General features: G+C 38.4%; 1 protein-coding gene across 1 annotated transcript in view; it reads left to right on the top strand.

Moving 5' to 3' along the window:
* sbf2 (SET binding factor 2) overlaps positions 1-17751 on the top strand; it is a 78341-nt gene that overhangs the window by 1584 nt on the left and 59006 nt on the right. Inside the window, exon 2 of the mRNA XM_030765745.1 lies at positions 12032-12117. Coding sequence (XP_030621605.1) covers positions 12032-12117 — 86 coding nt within the window. The remainder of the gene's footprint in view (positions 1-12031; positions 12118-17751) is intronic.

Consider the following 17751-nt stretch of genomic DNA (forward strand, 5'->3'; position numbering starts at 1 on the left):
ATTTTACTTTGTGTCCTGTATTCAATACTTAGTTATTTGCCAGATAATTACATTTGTAATGTGGAGTTCATTTACAGTGTATTTGCCCTTGCTCGTAGATCCTCTATGTGTTCTTTCTTGGCAGTGAGTGCTGGGTTGCACATCCTTCAAAAGTTATCTAGTTGAACTGTCACAGATTTTGTCTGTGCGCGTTGTGTGGCAGGATGCCTCTTGTAAGGGCCAGCATTTTTTTGCAAAGTGAAAAACTACTTTCAAGCAAAAGTACTTAAGAGTACTGTAGTTCTCTGCCTGATGATATGCCTATGTTGGTTTAACATCAGGGCAAGCTACATCCTCATCCATTTATATGTTTGTTTTAAAAGGAGTGATGATGTACTGTCCAGATTTTCTCAGTGTGCTTGAGAGAATGTGATTTCAGACTGGCCAGTAGACTGTCACTGTCAGTGTCATTTTGGGCTGTTTACATTATTGTGGGAAGCATCGTATATATTACTCATAGAAATGACAAGCTTGAATATTTCCTGGTTTAGTTATAGTCAGCATGAGCAGATTTACTCTGATTTAAGCCAGTTAATTAGCATAGCAAATTAGCACACCAAGTGTATATGAATGGGTTGATGTGTATGTGTTTCCTCTCAATGTATTAACTGTTTCCAGCAGAGAGGCTGATCCTTTGGTTAACACTGACCCCAGTCAGTAGGTCTGGAGAAAACCCTCCAGTACTGGCCACCCTCCAGGTTTCTCTCTTACAGCAACAACCCAGCTGAAATTCTTCAGTTACTTGCAGCAGCTACACATATGAATAGGTAAACAGTGTCCTTATCCATCAGTGACTTACACAGCAGGCCAACTGACAAATCACTTTCTTGTGCTTGGTGGAACAAAATGTTCCTGGCCACAATAGAGATAGCATGGCTTCATTTGTCCTCCTCAGAATGGAGTATATCCAGAACTTTCTATTTCCATTAGAAAAAAAAAAGAAGAAGATAATAATCAAACTGACAGGACCCTTTTACTCATCGAGGATTTCTGTCTCTGTGTGGTTCTCAGTAAAGAGCAGGACCCCTGAGACAGTTTGTCCTCCTTCTCAGAGCTGTGTGGTTTATTTTTCCTGCCTTTTCTCATTGAGTGGTATTGACGTGAAGGATGATGTTTGCCTATTTCCTTCTGATCTCTAGACCTTATCAGTAGCACAGCATCCACATCCCTTTGAGTTTATGGGGTGGGAATTTTCACAATGTCACAGAGAAACAGTGGAGAGAGAAAACTGTCTACACATGAAGTCGTGCGTTCTGTACACACTAACACAGAATGTTAGAATGAGCCAAGTTATAGTTAGAATGAGCCAAGTTATTGTGGACGTGACTTTGACCTAGTTCTCTCAGTGCTATGCCCTTCAGAATTAGCAGGTTTCTCTCAAATGTCTGCATAATGACCAAAACATATGATGTATTGGCATGAATGATATGTTAAGTGGATCATAAATATTCTGGTGTTCTGTGTACAGTTGCAGTCACTTAGACAAAATGAGCTGTCTGGCATTTCAATTAATAATTTGGATAGTGCAGGGACGTACTGCTGGACAGAGTAGATAGTTTTATGTAATAAGTTTTGGAAATATTACAAAAACCTTGCAGAAGAGCTTAAATGTCCTTACTGGCCTGCAAAGTATTAAACGTTGCCTGAAACTCTAAATGGCATTTTGTCTTAAGATTTATCTCACCACTGTGGGACATACATTTAAAACACCATTTATCTTGAATTTTGCCCGTGTCTGTCAGAGCCATAGAGGGAAATTAAAGCCGTTGATTCGATATTAACGTTACCATGAACACTACAGGCTAACAATGCTATCTCATGAAATAATACAAATAAAATATATGTAAATGGAGTATATTGGGATATAACCAAGAGCAGATATAAACCAAATTAAATTACAGCATTTAAGGAAACACTGCCAATAGATCTCATTGACCCTTAGGCTTGTATTTTTATATGTCTGAATTGGTATGGTATGTAAAAATGCCCCCATTTGAATGCTCCCTTGAATAAGCAATATGTGTTTCTTTTTACAGGAGTGTAGTGTTTCCTCTTTATGGGCAATAAATGCTCTCCTGCTCACTGTTCTCCATAAATCATAATTTGCAGAGTGAACCTGACCTGAAGTGTTCTTTGCTGCCTGCACCATAGTACATTTGATTAAACTGGTCTGGGGGGCGGGGGGGGGGGCGGGTGCGGGTGCGATGTGTTTCGATGCAGTAGTTCACGTAGCTTTTATGACAGAATATTCAGTCACTGCTATTAAGTGACTTGGAAATGGATTGCATAACTTTATCTGAAACATGCGCTGAAACACCTAACATACCATACAAGCCCAAACAAAATACTTCCATATGCCAAGGCCTTACTGGTGTGTGATCGGTCTGATTTGTGTCAAGTAATTGCTGCTCACCGTTGGGTTGAAGCTGAATTATTTTCCCATTACCATAATGACTCCTCTAGTTTCTATTGACTTATGCTGTGCACTTTTGCCTTTAAAGATTTATTTGAGAGTGTTGTTACTGGATGAGTGTATTTTCTTGGCTCATTTCCTCTGGACAGTGTAATAAATGATTGCAGCTCCAAATAATATTTATCAGCACAGCGCAAGAGAAAGGTTCACAAAAATCCATTTGAGGTATGTGAGCACACTTGATTGATCAAAAGTCTATGACGCAGTTTCGCTAATTGCATTGAAGGAAAAATATAGGCTATTTGATCCAATCAAACTTTCATTTTGTTATGGAGTTATTGTTGTTTTATAGACTTCTTTTTATTTATTTTTTATAGGCTACTTACAAATGTTGGATGATTTTTTTTATCTGAATTTCACTGATACAAATCGTTGCCAGTTCAACTGCTTTTACAGCTGACTAAAGATCATTAAAGAGGATGAGAGTAATCGAATAGCCTCACATTTAAAGGTCTCTGTTTACCCAAGTTAAATTGGCAGGAAAGCTATCAATAGTTTCTCTTGCACAGTGTTTGTCTAGCAGCACACCGGTACCTGAGAGTTTGTCATTGGATTCAATTAACAATATTTCACCTCACTCTCCTCACAGAAGCTCATAGGCACATGTACACAAATATTGTTCCATACACATCTATTCTTTTCGTTTTCTCTGCTTCTCAGATGAACATCTCACTGTAACTGGAACCCTTTTCTTATTTCTATGGGTATTCTGGTGTTTTTTGACAGCACAGTTGCCTTCAGTTAGCACACATTTTTTGTATAACAATTATGACCCATAAACCTTTTACTTTGATCCTTTGGTGTTTTCTCTGTTTTAGTTCACGTCACTGTTGCGGCCAGATCATATGCCGTATGACTCTAACATTACCAGTGTTTGGTACCCAGTAAATATTTCTTTTCATGGGTTACTTCCATCTTTTCAAGTTCTGTCTTGCAGGGCCTACGGTAAGCCAACAATCTGTAGATCATTTGTAGGTGTGCAGAAGAAGACATGTTAGTGCTGAAACTTGGCATTGACTTAAACTTACTTCTGGTACATGAAAGCAGCATCACTGAAATTAGAGAGGAAAAGTGTGGACAGATGGTTAAGAGACTCAAAGCCATCTCTTAGAGCACAGCTGACATATTCAAAAGAGACTATTCCCAACTCCTATCCCCTACCCAAATGATTTGTGAGGGCACCACCAGCATCACAGAGCAAGGGCCAAAGATAATCTCTAGATGACCTCATCATCTTTGTTTTTGATCTGGAATCTGCAGCAGGCGTCTCTCCATCTCCATAGTCTCATTATTGTTCTCTGATCACTGTTTTGCTAAGCGCCATTGCTGATATTGCACATTGTAAACATTTTATGCGATGTTTTCCCAATTCTCAAAGGAAATGTTTATCACTCATTTAAAGGGGAGAGGAAAGAAGATTTGGCAAGTTACATCAAAGCTTTTCTTTTTTATGACCAGTTGTCACATTTCAGAACATTGTTGTTATGTTTGAGCTGACACTTGGATAAGGCTCCGAGAATTGCCTCACGCCGTGGAAAGATAACAGTAAGAGAAAGTCATAACATGGTTACAGTATTTATATTTGAACAACATTGTTAAAAAAGCAGTAGGCAATCAGAGGTTGTCTTGGTTATAAACTTCATGAGAATCAAAGGACGCTTTGACATTAAATAGTGCTATAAGTTAAGTTTAATCCCTTTATCAGTCCCATAATGGAGAAATTTGACCTCTGCATTTTAAGCCACTGAGAGAGCGATGAACACACACACACACACTCACACACACACACACACACACACTTAGAGCAGTGAGCAATAAGCACACACACTAGGGGCAGTGAGCACACACACACACACACCCGTAGCAGTGGGGAGCCACAGTTAGGTGCCTTGCTCAAGGGCACTTCAGCCGTGCATATTGAAGGAGGGGAAAACGCTGTTCGTTCAAGCTACATTCATACCAGCGACCTTTTGGTCCCAAGCCCACTTCACTAAGCTTTAGGTTAGCTGCCCCAATATGACAAAGTTACATAGTCAAAGCTGTGGTATCAGGGTGATTGATTTTATACAGACATTTCTGGTGACTAGTTTCAGTTTGTGGCACATGACACACATTTGATGGATGAGTCTCATATGCTTTCAATCTAGATATATGTACCACCCAAATGGTGGCAGTTCTTTAAAATGGTACTTTGGATTGGTTTAGCTCTCGTTTGTTTGATATGATTGACCTCCTGCAGATTAAAGACATGAGTATCATTTAGATTTGACATTTTGCTGACCCATTTTGTCTCTACAATGCCCTTCAAACTAGTCATCTGTTTTCCATTCTGTTATTTTTCCAGTTCAGTGTTTGCACGTAGTAAATGAAGCACTTCCTGGAGTTAGGGATTTTTTCACATTGCAAATTTGCTAATCTTTGATGCCCTTTGCTATGCAAACAGTGGTTATATTCCTTTGCATATTAACATTAAAGAAGATACTGTGCAGCTTGCTGTTAGATTGACGGCTATGGAGAGAGTCTGAAGAGTAGCATATGTGACTTCATATCACTGATTTACAGCTGAGCTTCAACTGGGCTATTAAACTGGACTATTACGTGGATTGGCCTGTGAGGATATGAAACTGAGGAACCTTGCCAAATTGTGGTCAGTACACCTGTCTGCTGAGTGATCCAGCACAGACTAGGTGCTAACGTGGAGATGACGCAAGAAGACGTTGTTTCCCACCTCCCAGCCCAGATTTATTGCAGAAAGTTTAAAGCAAGGGAGAAGAAAAGAAAGATTAATGAAATTTCAGAGAGAAGAGATAAAAAAGCGATCAGGCTTATCTGGAAGCAAAACTGATTTAACATTGTCAAAACAACAATGAAATCCTATGCCCTGTCCATTTTTGGTTTGTTGAAACAAACTTATTTTATTAATCATGCAGACAGAGTGAAATGGTTTTGAGAGAATCATTTGAGTTTTGAAACTGTTTTGAGTGCACATACATTCTAAAGGATTCAAATGATGGTGGTAGTAACTACCTTTACCTTGAAAGGACATGCTGTTAATACATTTTGGCATGCTTTTAAGTTGGCTGGGAAATGATCAATTGAAGATGTGGGAAGTTGTGGAAGTGCAGAGAGAGAGAAAAAGACTGGTAGATCAATAGCAACGCCTCACTAGTAAACAGTACGAGTCATCCATGTGATAGGTGCTTTCCTTAGCCTATTGCTTGAAAGATATCTTGTAACTGTTCAGTACCCAGTCACTTGAGATTTATATCTTGGGAGATTTCATCCTGATTTGAATGGGAAAATACCCCTTGCATGGAATTTTTTCTCCCAACGTATTACCGTAAGAGGATGCACAACATTATATGCTGCTGTTCAGGGGTCAAGTTCATAGTTAGAGAGTAGGCTGTTACTCCTGCTGGTACTTTAAGGGGTGATACCTGAAAGCATTAGCCTACATTAAATGTTTTATTTTCATGGAATGCCAAGAGTTATGTGTTTTGACCATCATTGGTCGACATCAATAGCCCCATATTTTAGGGATTTCGAAAGTGATTTTAATCAGTATAGGCCTGTCATTACAAGAACTTCAAACTAACCCTGCTCACTGCCCCAAGAACTTGCTTGGAGATAAATCACTCCTCAGCTTTTTGAAAGATGCTTTAGAGATGAACTTCAGAGGGGGACACTAACAGACAATTTGAACCATGTAGCTTAGGTCACAAGAGCCACATGCAAGTATGCAGATAACCCATAATGACAATTCCAATGCAAGTTGGCTACTGTACAGTACAGTTAGCTGTCTCATATTTTATCTTGGCCCTCAATTTTTATCCCTAAAGTCTGCCATATTTGATTAGAATTTGTACAATATTTGGTCCAGTTTTTCACGTCAGTAGCCTACATGTTCTTGAATGATGTAGTTGGGTTCATTGAAAATGTAATTCTGAGAGAGGTTTCAGTGGCTTGTAAACAAATGACTGTCATGTGGAGTCTAAAAGGGTTGCAGCATGAAAAACACTTTTCTTTAACTCACAGGTTTTGAAGGACCTAAGTTATTTCTAAACATTTAATTTTAGTCTCTAAAAATAATAGGCCTAAACATTTATATATCCTGCCTGGCCAAAAAAAAGTCGCCATTTGAATTTGGAGCCTCTGGAGGCATGGTTATGATCTGAGGTTGCTTCAGTTGGTCAGGTCTAGGCTCAGCAATGTTCTGTGGCAATAAAATGAAGTCAGCTGAGTACCTGAATGTACTGAATGACCAGGTTATCCCATCAATGGATTTTTTTCTTCCCTGATGGCATGGGTATATTCCAGGGTGACAATACTAAGACTCATTGGGCTCAAACTGTGAAAGAGTGGTTCAGGGACCATGAAGAATCATTTTATTAAATAAATTGGCCACCACAGTCCTGACCTTAAAGGCTGATTTATAGTTCTGCGTAGACTTTAAGCAGAGTCTAGGCTGTAGCTTACGCGAGTGGCCTACGCCATTGTGAGCATTTATACTTGTGCGTTGAGGTGCCTGTGTTGCTCTGTAATTACATCGCCAAAATGCTAGTTTGTGGTGGGATTTGTATGCCACTGTGTTGAGTTTCTTTGTGCATCAAAAACAATTGTGAAAATAATGTTGAATAAAAAGTCAGAAATTCAGTCTTTGCACAGCAATATCTGTAAAACCAGTTTTGCGTTCGAAGGAAGGACTAGTTTCTAAACTTTGGGGGACAAACAAACGGAGCTCTCAAAATAACGAGTGCTCAGTTCACCATTTTGCTGGAAATTTTTACTGCCGACTGAAACTAAGTGGTTCATGTTGGAGTTGGAGCTAATAAATGTTGAACAACGATTACTTTTACTGAAATTACTGCAACGCAGAAAAGAGAGAAGATGTCAGAGGAGATGTACGACCATTGAACTGATTGATATTGAGGCAGAAGGAGGTTGATGCTACCAGGTGGACCAATCACAGTTGTTGCAGTCTGCTTCGACGCGTGTCGCTGTGACACGTAGTTACATTTCTGGGGAGGTGCGCATCAAGCTACGCCGAAGGCTACGGCGTAGAGTACGCGGCTACACAGAGCTTACACTGTACCTACGGCGTAGATTCGACACAGAAGTATAAATTGGTCTTAACCCCATTGAAAGTCTTTGGCATGTGCTCGAGAAGACTTTACGGAGTGGTTCACCTCTCCTGTTGTCAACAAGATCTCGGCCAAAAATGAATACAACTCTGGACAGAAATAAATGTTGTGATGCTGTGTAACGTTGTCGAAACAATGCCACGGCTATTGTATGCCGTAATCAAAGCTAACTGTGGTCCAACGAAATATTGGCAGATGTCCGTGAAACTCGTATATCAGGACACCTCAAACAGAGGCTACGTTCACACTGCAGGCAAAAGCGGCCCAAATCAGATTTTTTTGCTCATATGTGGCTTTTTTTTTTTATAACCGTGAGAAAAGCACAAATCACATGGAATCTGATCTTTTCAATTCTGATTTGGGCCACTTTCATATAGGGTCCTAAATCAGATACAGGTCTGATTTTTTGCAGTGCGACCTCAGTCTGAACAGTCATATCGGAATTCATGCGACTTTTACATTACTCTAGATCAATATTGGTCACAATTCTGTGCTGGCATCACTTGGTGAATACAAACATGGAAGACAGCTGCGATGAAGGCAGTCAGTGGAGGGACAATGAGGTGTTAGACCTCATAAATATTTGGGGTGACACTTCTGTACAAGCAAAACTTTGGGGGTTGTATCGTAACCCACCCCTGTTGCCAGCCAATGCAACCCAACTTCTACGCGCTTTCACAGGGAGATGGGTTGCCTGAACTGAGTGTCTTGCCACGTCTTGTGGAGAGGCGCTGACAGATGTAGTTAAAAGTAGCCCTTGACATCCTGAAATTTTGGATGAAACTGGTTTCAGTGAAGCCATTCAGGTCACGATCCCACCACTTGTGGTTCTGACTCCACATCCACACACCTCCATACAGAATTAGCAACCATTGCTCCACAAAAAGCCATAATTAAAAATAGGGCTCTCTTTCTCCTCATTCACGTCCTCATTATCGTCTGCTCACGAATTCGCTGGCTTCCACTGCACTTCAGCTTATAAATGAAACCGTAAACGCTGACTTCAGTGGCCTCTATGTTTACTTCTGTATGACAGCGTGCTGCGTGTGACGTCTTTTTTACTGTTCTTTTGCGCATGCAGGTCAGTTCAGGACCGTGACCAGTTCACGCTGGAATCTGATACTGGCCCCATTTAAAAAAATTATGTGAAAAGCCAAACAAAAAAAATTGTATCTGAGCAATAAATCGGAATTGAGCACTAATGGCTTGCAGTGTGAATGTAGCCATAGATCTGGTCAAAAATTTAATCACCTTTCTAAATCAGACTTCCTGATACATTAGAAGCCATGTAACTGTGGCAACAATAGTAACAGTAACAGCTGTTTACTTGGTTTAGGCTACATCACCTTCACTAAATGAACAAGAATGGGGATTTTCACATCAAATTTAACGTGCTTGGGGAACACAAAAAGTAACTATATTTTTGCATGTTAAGTTTTGAGTAAAGTAATCCAGTGTGTTTCCTACTAAAATATGCTGGCCATGTCTCACATTCACATTGAAATAAACATAGCTGTCAAGAAATTAATCCTTATCCCCCTGCATGAAATTCTTCTCAGAAATATTTTAGTGACAAGGAGACTGTGTTAGATAAACAGTCTTATGTTTACAGATGCTGTAGGCTACTTTAATTGGACAGTGTCCATGCACTGTTTGAGCTAAGAATGCAATTAGGGGTGAGGGACGGGGGCTAGAAAGTTGTTTTGAAATTTTTATTTTAATACTTGCTAAACCTCCATTTTTTAAATTTTTGGTAAGTGGCCTGCAAGGTGTTCCCATACAGGAAAATAATGGACCTGGTTGAGGAAACTCCACTCCAGCTTGCGTCGTGGAGTACTTTGCCTCCCCCACATTCATTATTTTCCTATATTGGGAAACCTTGTTGGGCATTATCCATTGCATCTCGGTCAACAGAGAACTTTATGTGGAATGTATGGCAAAAAAGGCCCATGTAAGTTAAAAAGGCACAGACAAAACCCTGAACCAAAACAAACAAGATTCGCTTGTACTTTTGCAAGTGTGACACTGTATGAGAAAGTTATAAACAGTTTGTGCTTTTTTTTGTTTTTCATAACTGAGTCATTTAAATTGTTTACTGAGTTGACATAAATATTTCAAAATATTCTTTTTCTTTTTATAAGTGCGATTTTATGCCTTCAGGTGCTTTCAGCCTTGGTACTTAAGCACTAGTATGAGATGTTAACTTAAATGCTTAGTATATCATGGTTCAAATTGTAATTGCAATATATCAGACTAATTGTGATATTTTTGACCAAATCCTGCAGGCCTAGTTTAGGATTTGGAAACTGTGTCAAAAATGTTTCCTCTTTCAAAAAAAAAAAAAAAAAAAAAAAAGTCCTTGCAGGTCCTAATTGATTCAGAAACAGAAATGTCAGCACTGCTTTTCTTTGTTCAGTCAGCATGTTGACAGGAAGCAGAATCAACGTCAAAGAAGAAAAAAAAGATGAGTGAGACTGGAAAAGACAGGTGAAAAACAGTGGATTGGAATGTTTACTGAGACACTAGTGTCCATCAATATAGGAAGTGTGACCTCAGTTCAACAACATCAGCCTGACTACACAATTTCTGTACGATGTTTTCAATTTATCTCTTATTGTTACCTGTGCGCTATAAGATTCCTATATATATATATATATATATACTGTATCTATTCATGTCGTAATCACAGCTGCAAACATGTTCAGCTGTTTCCAACTCAGAAGCAAATTTGACTGTCTAATATATTTATAGTGGGATTGTTGATTATCTCAGACGCCATGGTTTGTGTCCTGTGTTGTGTTGTGCTCTCTTTTCTCAAAGAAGACATTCCTTGTATGTCTAAGGGAAATACTCGTTGTGACTGAGTTATGTGATACTGTTGCCCAAACCAAAGCTGTAATGTTTTTATGAGGCAATGAGGCAAATGATTGCTCTTCTCATTTCTTTGTTTGTGTTAGCTGCCCAGATTTGGTTTCTCACACTTAATCTTTGACCACAATTCGTACAAACACGGGGATTTTATCCAACACAGTAATTTTTAATTGACTGTGGTTTGTTCAAAATGTTCTGATTAATTCTAACAGCATTCCTTGAGCATTAAGACTTTTTGTAATGTTGGGACCAATTAGGCCTAACTACCCAAAACGTAACACAACCTGGTCTATTTTTTCTCAGTGGAACTGAACGTTTCAAAATGAAGTGTAATCAATCTAATAAGATGTGAAAGTAAAAAAAGAAAAGAGTTCTCATGTGAAATAGCCTACACCTTTCAAGGACATTGCACTCCTCCGTTTAAAGTTGTATTCATCAGTAACATGCATCAATTGCTGTGGTGATAATGAGATGATAACAGAGCATAGCCTATTCCTTCACAAATCTGTAATTGGAGTTTGGGCCTCAGTTAAGTTACCACATGTGAATACCACATATGTACATACACTTAATTTCTTTCCTTTGCTTTGTCAGCATAGCTTTCTGTGAATCTGTTATCATCTCTGTGCTTTAAGGAAGAATGAACCTGTCACGTATTTAATTTGAGAAATCATTTTTTTTTTTATCAAGCGGTGCACTCAGATTGAGTGAATTCTTGCTGATTGTACTGGACCCTTTCCATCTTTTAATATCACTTAATTCAGAGGTGTTTTTATCTGTTAGTCTGGAAACTACACTTGTCACAAGGTGTAATTTACAAGGTTGGTATCTTCTGCCAAAGCTCCCTGAGTCGGCACTCTCTTTCACACTTTTTCATTTATACGAAGCACGACAAAAGAATGATCAGGAAAGGTGATTGTTGAATCCCTGAAAGAATGCCTCAAATGTTATTGTGCCAGTTAGGAAATCTGGAATTGTGATTACCCATCATAATGATTTGTGGTGAAAACTGTCCTGACATGCCCTTTCCCAGTGCTTTTCCCCTTTGTGAAATGTTACTCTAGTAAGCTCATATAAAGTAATACTTTGTAAAGTGTTGCTCATAGTGCTGAAAACTGCAAAACACTTCATTTGGTGATGGGGACTGTGCAGTCATCACAGGGGCTGTGTAGCCAGTGAAGTGAGTAGTGTTTTAACATGCCAATATGAGATTTGTTGTTAGAGAACCTTAACCAAAAATATCACAGCTGTAGTATTAATAAATACAAAATAAATATAATGTAATGGGTCCTGATGAAACGTTATTTAACTTTATAGATAAAGGACCTCTTAAATAAACATACATTTTGCATTTTATGTAACAATATAGTCTTAGTGCAGGGGAACTGTGATGGCATTGTAAATTTGTGGTTTGCCATGAGACAACTTTATCCCTCCTTGCTTTGTTGTCAGTGTTTGTAGGCTTACTCTGTGCTGATTCTCTTTCTTTATCTTTGTTTTCTTTTAGGTTCAGGAGAGGGATGTGGGAAAATTATTCAGCGCTTCCCTAAAAAGGATTGGAATGGCACAGCGTTTCCTCAGGGCGTGGAGATGGTAGGTGCATGGGTACAGATTTGAAGATATCATGAAAGACTTATCAGCTGTGATCACTGCATCACTGTTTGAAGTGTCTCTGGCTATTGTCTAGCCATCACCATTCACCATTAGCTTTGCTCAAGTTCTCCTTGAGCTCAAGCACTTAAATCTTTCACTTGTGTAACTCTACCTCGTAAAAATGTTCTGTGTTCATTTGGAAACATCTTATGATGCAACTTCTGTGTGATTCTTGTAAGCCACATCAGTAATCCAAATAAGTGATGTTTTCACAGTAGCGTACCAGTAGGTATGTCTTCCCATGTCTCCTGCAGGGCATGCCGCTCTTTCTGTGTCTACAGCAGATATTGGTATTTCCTGTGTCAACAAATACATGATGATTGTTTATTCAAAAACTTGTTCCCACCCCCTCCACATACACTAATTGGTTTACTCCTACCCTAATGTCTCCCCACCTCCTCCAAAGAGTTTACACTTCATGCCTCATAATGTATAACCTATAATCAGTGTGTCTCTATTAGTTGTCTCTGCTCTCACTTTTTTGCCAGCAGCAGGGAGTCTCTTGCTGTTTGCCCCAGGTTCAGTCTGGGGGGTCTAAAACTCCAGGCAGGGGGTCATTTACCAGAAGGCACAAATCATCCCTGCTCACAACCAAATATTTGCTTATTTAGGCATGAGAAGAACTTGTTGTTAATCTCCTCAGCAACAGTAGCAGTAAACTTGTCTGAACTCAAAAGTTCAGAACCTTGCAAAGTCTATCTGAGGCCAATGGATGGGTTGTTTGTTTGTTTATTTGTTTAGCAAGACATTCTTAATGATTTAATGGGAGATACATTTGGCTTGAACTCCGAGGTTGAGTTGGCGAACCGTGTCTCCATATACCAGTGTTCTGCACAGGGTCTCTTTTAGACAGACTTTGGTCCTTCACCAGTGGAAACCAGTCTGCTCATTTTGTTAATGGCCTTTTCAGGTATGCCCTACACACGTAGGTTCCTGCCTTTTTTTGCTAAAATGTGCACATATAGCCATGAAGATTTCACAACATATTGGGCATGTTTTCATCATGTTTTTAACTTGTTTACACCATGCCTATCATGTTAATAATTCAAAATGATGAAGATGCATACTTGAAGCATGTTTTTAGACTATCTCTAAAAACCAGTAGGAGACTGCATAGTAAAATCTTGCTCCAAATCTCTTTTCTGTTTTATATCTGAAAGGAATTAAGATCAGCTTGATGTTCTGGGTATGTTGTTCACAATGTTACTCTTCAAAAAGGTCACATATTTTGGACATCAATACTTTGGTAACAAGTTTATGCCAAAATTCAGAAAATGTAACAGTAGATGTTTTTTGCAGTATCAGTAGTACTCAGTCAAAATCTCTTGATCTGTATCACTCCTGTATGTCTGACTGCAAGCACTTTGTTCACCAGCAGATGAGAAAAACAACAAATCAAAATGGCACATATTAGTGGTGCTACAGTGATAGCACTGCCAAACTTAACACTGAAAACCCTAACCCTAACTTTGAAAAGAATCTCTGCATATACTGTTTGATATCACTATGTGCTAAATTACCTGGCTTGTTTAGGCTGTATCTTGTTATATTGTTCACACCATTCAGTCAAGTGTCAACGAAATATAATGGTAGCCTTCTAAGTAGCTATTTGTAGAAAACAATGGTCTGTCTCCATGTCAGTACATTTTCACTACTGCTTGCACTCTGAGTTTATGTATTAAAATATTGAAGTTACAGCTGGACGTTTCATATTTTTTCATATTTCTTTTTAAACGTGAAGATCATGTGTCAGTGTTGGACTTGAAAGTCAGTTCTTATTTTGATCTATAAGTTTAGCCTAGTTCTTTAATGACACACAGTGACACAGAATACAGCAGTTGGAATGCAGTGGAATAAAAAATTGATTGTATTTTGATATTACTAGGCTAAATGCCAGTACTAGATTAGTTGAATGATGTTTTGTTAACCACTTGAAGGTTATATATCACCATTTTGAAGCTGCTGTTCATGTTAGTGGTCCTATCCTTGAAATTTTATAATTGGTGTATATTTCATATTATATTGTTGAGACAAGCACAATATTGTTATTTGTATATGATTGACATACTCTGAAGCTGCTGTTTACTGTTAACTGTTAAACACTTGCCACTGCCCTAGATGTTACTTATTAATACTCATGCTACGTTTTTTAATAAAGGAGTGTATGTTGAATGGGATTTACAGTTTTGCCTTGGTATCGAAACAGGTATTGAGAATAATGGAATTTTACTGGCACTGGTGTCGATCAGCGATATTCTGATATTGTGACATCCCTACTATAGACAGTGATTTTAATGAAATTGATGAGTCTCCCATTTATAGCACAGAAGTACTTGGTCTTAATCACTCTGCAATGTAGATCAGCCCCTAAAGACTCATAGTCATTTCTTTAAATTTTAGAAAGCGGATAAATGTTTGTGGGCCAGAAATAGACCAACACTACAATTGTTTATTGTGTCATACACTGTTAGTGATCAGGTCTGATTGTGGCTATGGTTTTAATAATCTGAATTCAAGCATGATGAGTGTTATTGGTGTTAGTAATGCATGATGGTCTCCAAGGCACGTAACGTAATTACATCCACACAACATCATCTCTAAAACATTAATCAACATGTGGCAGATATCTAAATTTAGATTTACGTGTTTTTTCTTTATATTTTGCCTAACATATGAGTGCTGGCAGATGTCCTCACTAAAATCCCCTCCAAGTGTAGAGTGTGTGATATATGGTGATTTAAGATGCCTTAAATAGCTGAGTATCATAGACTAACAGTGTACATGAGGTCAGCAAGACACTGAACAGATACACTTTACACATCAGTTTTTATTGCAAGTATTAAATCAATAACACATTTTCTTTAATTTAGGGAAATTATATGAACTATTTTAAGCATTTTGAAAGATATGTGTCGATGTGATATTTTACTATGAATGGTTAAGCCGTGAAAAACATTTCAAAGCGATGCATGGTATGAATGTTCAGGGCCCCCAGCGTAGTTTTGCATGTGTTGGTTTTGGGGCAAATTTCACTTGAATTCCAGCTTTGTAGTTTTAATGAAGACACCCCATAGTATTTAACAAACCACACAGGCAATTTGGATTTTGTGCAGCTTTTTTTCTGGAATATAAACCATTATTATTTGCAGATTTTCGCTGTCCTATAATTTGTATACGATTGCCCTGGAAAAAGAGAAAAGGCTGACATGGCTAGACACAAAATCCATTTCATGGTTCCAACAGCCCCCCAGCAAACTAAATAAGCACAGATGAAGAATTTACCAGATGTTGGAGAAAAAACAAAACAAAAAAAAAACAAAACAACAACAACAAAAAAATCTCAAACGGTGTTTTTAATCTTAGTTGAGAAATGAAGAACCGATTTAGCCCAAGTACTTGCGTGATGTTTTGAACTTTGAGCCACTTGAAAGTTCAGCTAAAAAAGCACACTTTTTCCCCCAGAAGGCTCCCATTAGTTCCTGTTTAGATCAGCCCATCACTGCCAACAACATGGAGAACAGTGCAGATACAGGGTAAGGAATCCGGAATAGTCCTGATCAATAGCAGTTGGTTGCATTCTGAAGTTGGACTGGCTATCAACAACCATAATAAACAACATGTGAGCTTTTTTAGCTTCCCATAAACACCAGTGGCATTTGTCTGGGCTTGTGTGCTGGGTCCAGTGTTAGACCTGTGATGGGCCTGCTCACACTCATGAGGATGGCATGCTTCTCAGCCCACGCAACCAAGAGAATGTCCTGTAACTGCAGTGGAATTCTCACTGATAGAACTGAGAACAGTAAAACTTACCTGAGCTGAACTGATGTGAAATTTTCAAAAGATATTATATCGGTGCAATTTGACTTTGGAGTTGATTTTCTTTCACAGTTTCTCCTCCTGCATTGAACATAGTGTGCTAATATTTTTCGTTATACTTAAATTTGAATCAATTGTTACATTCTGCAGTCACCATTCTGAAAACAAAAAAGAAAACATGCTTAATTAGCATTCCATCATCAGTAAATTCCACGTCTTTATCCAAAACGAGTTTTGACAAAATATTCAAGGGAGCAGCTTGTAGATCTTTTGGTCAGTAATCTCATTCAGTTCCAGAATTTCTGGAAGTATAAAATATAAGTATATTCAAATAATTATTGTGTGTTGCATCAAATCATAAATGCATTTGTTGGGACATGATGTATTTCTTATGTTGGAATCTAATACTTTCCAGTGTCGCAACTTGTTCTTAGATTTATTATCAAAATTTCAGATGTATGAGACATAAATTTGCAGTGCACATGACTGAAACATGTCTGGAATTGTTTCATTGTTTTTCATAAATCTCTTTATATGTGATGAATGGAGCGCACTGGCCACTTAAAATATTTTATTTTCTTCCATAGTGCAATGTCATGTGAATATACAGCCAGATTATTGAGTCTCCCTGATGATAGTTAAATACTGACCTCACACTCTTTCAATCATCCCTTTTCACAGAAACTTTTGCAGTAACACACTGATATGTCCTTGGGCCAGAAACACCAGACACACATTTAAGTTTCTGACATTCTTCAGCCTTTGATGTTGAAACTTAAATGCCAGGGTCAATGAGTTACAAATAGCATATAAACAGCTGTCTGTCCTCATACAAATTTATTTTCTCCCTGTTTGACATCTGGATATCATATAGATGACTCAGCACACCAAGACATTGTATATATAGGGTGTAACAAGACATGTTAGCGATTTTAGTGTTGTTATTTAGACTGATATCACAAAACTGTGATGTGCGTTCAAAATAGCATGAATTTCCAAGAACAGGCTTTCAGCTTATTTCTTGTAACAGTGAATGTTGATCTTAACTCTGTTTTTTAAAGAGGACAGTGAAAGAACAAGTGTTCCGAAAAACTAATCAGAAGATTCCTTACAGGCTGTTTTGGAGTTATCTCAAAAAGGTCGCGTGTTTTTTGGGGGATGTATATGCCCCTTTTTTATTTTGTAGTCATAGCTTGTGATGCATGGGCTGGGACTTGTTAACAAGGAATAGAGGCATCTTTCACACAGTTAGCTCTGATGTATACCGGTGCTGACGTCTGCAAGGTCCGCTTTGTTGAGTTGTTAAACTTTACACAATACAGCTGACCTTTCTGTGCCATGTAACCGATGCAGAGCTAAGATGAGTTAAGGACCTTTACAGTGTAAAGCCGCAGATGTGTCCTTCGTGTTACTGTTCAGGTCTGGCTACATGAATTTATGTGCAACTACAGTTGTTTTTTTGTTTTTTTTTTCAGTCAATCATGCTTTATTGTGTGACCTTCTCTAGTAGTGTTGCATTACAAAAGTTGGGGTGGGTTGTCTCAAAATGCGTCCACAAGTCATATTCCTTCTTCCCCTATAGGCTCTTATTGCACAGTAAACACACAGGCTTCATTCCAGCTGGAGCAAACACATGCCTTTGAGTCCACTCACTGTTAAAATGTCTGCTTTTTGCATTGACTTTTCTCTTTTTTATTGTGGAAAGCAACATTTGGGCAGTATGACCAGATGGCCAAGCTGGCTAATCTAAATGCAGAT

Source organism: Chanos chanos, chromosome 2, assembly GCF_902362185.1.
Source record: "Chanos chanos chromosome 2, fChaCha1.1, whole genome shotgun sequence".
Classification (NCBI taxonomy): Eukaryota; Metazoa; Chordata; class Actinopteri; order Gonorynchiformes; family Chanidae; genus Chanos; species Chanos chanos.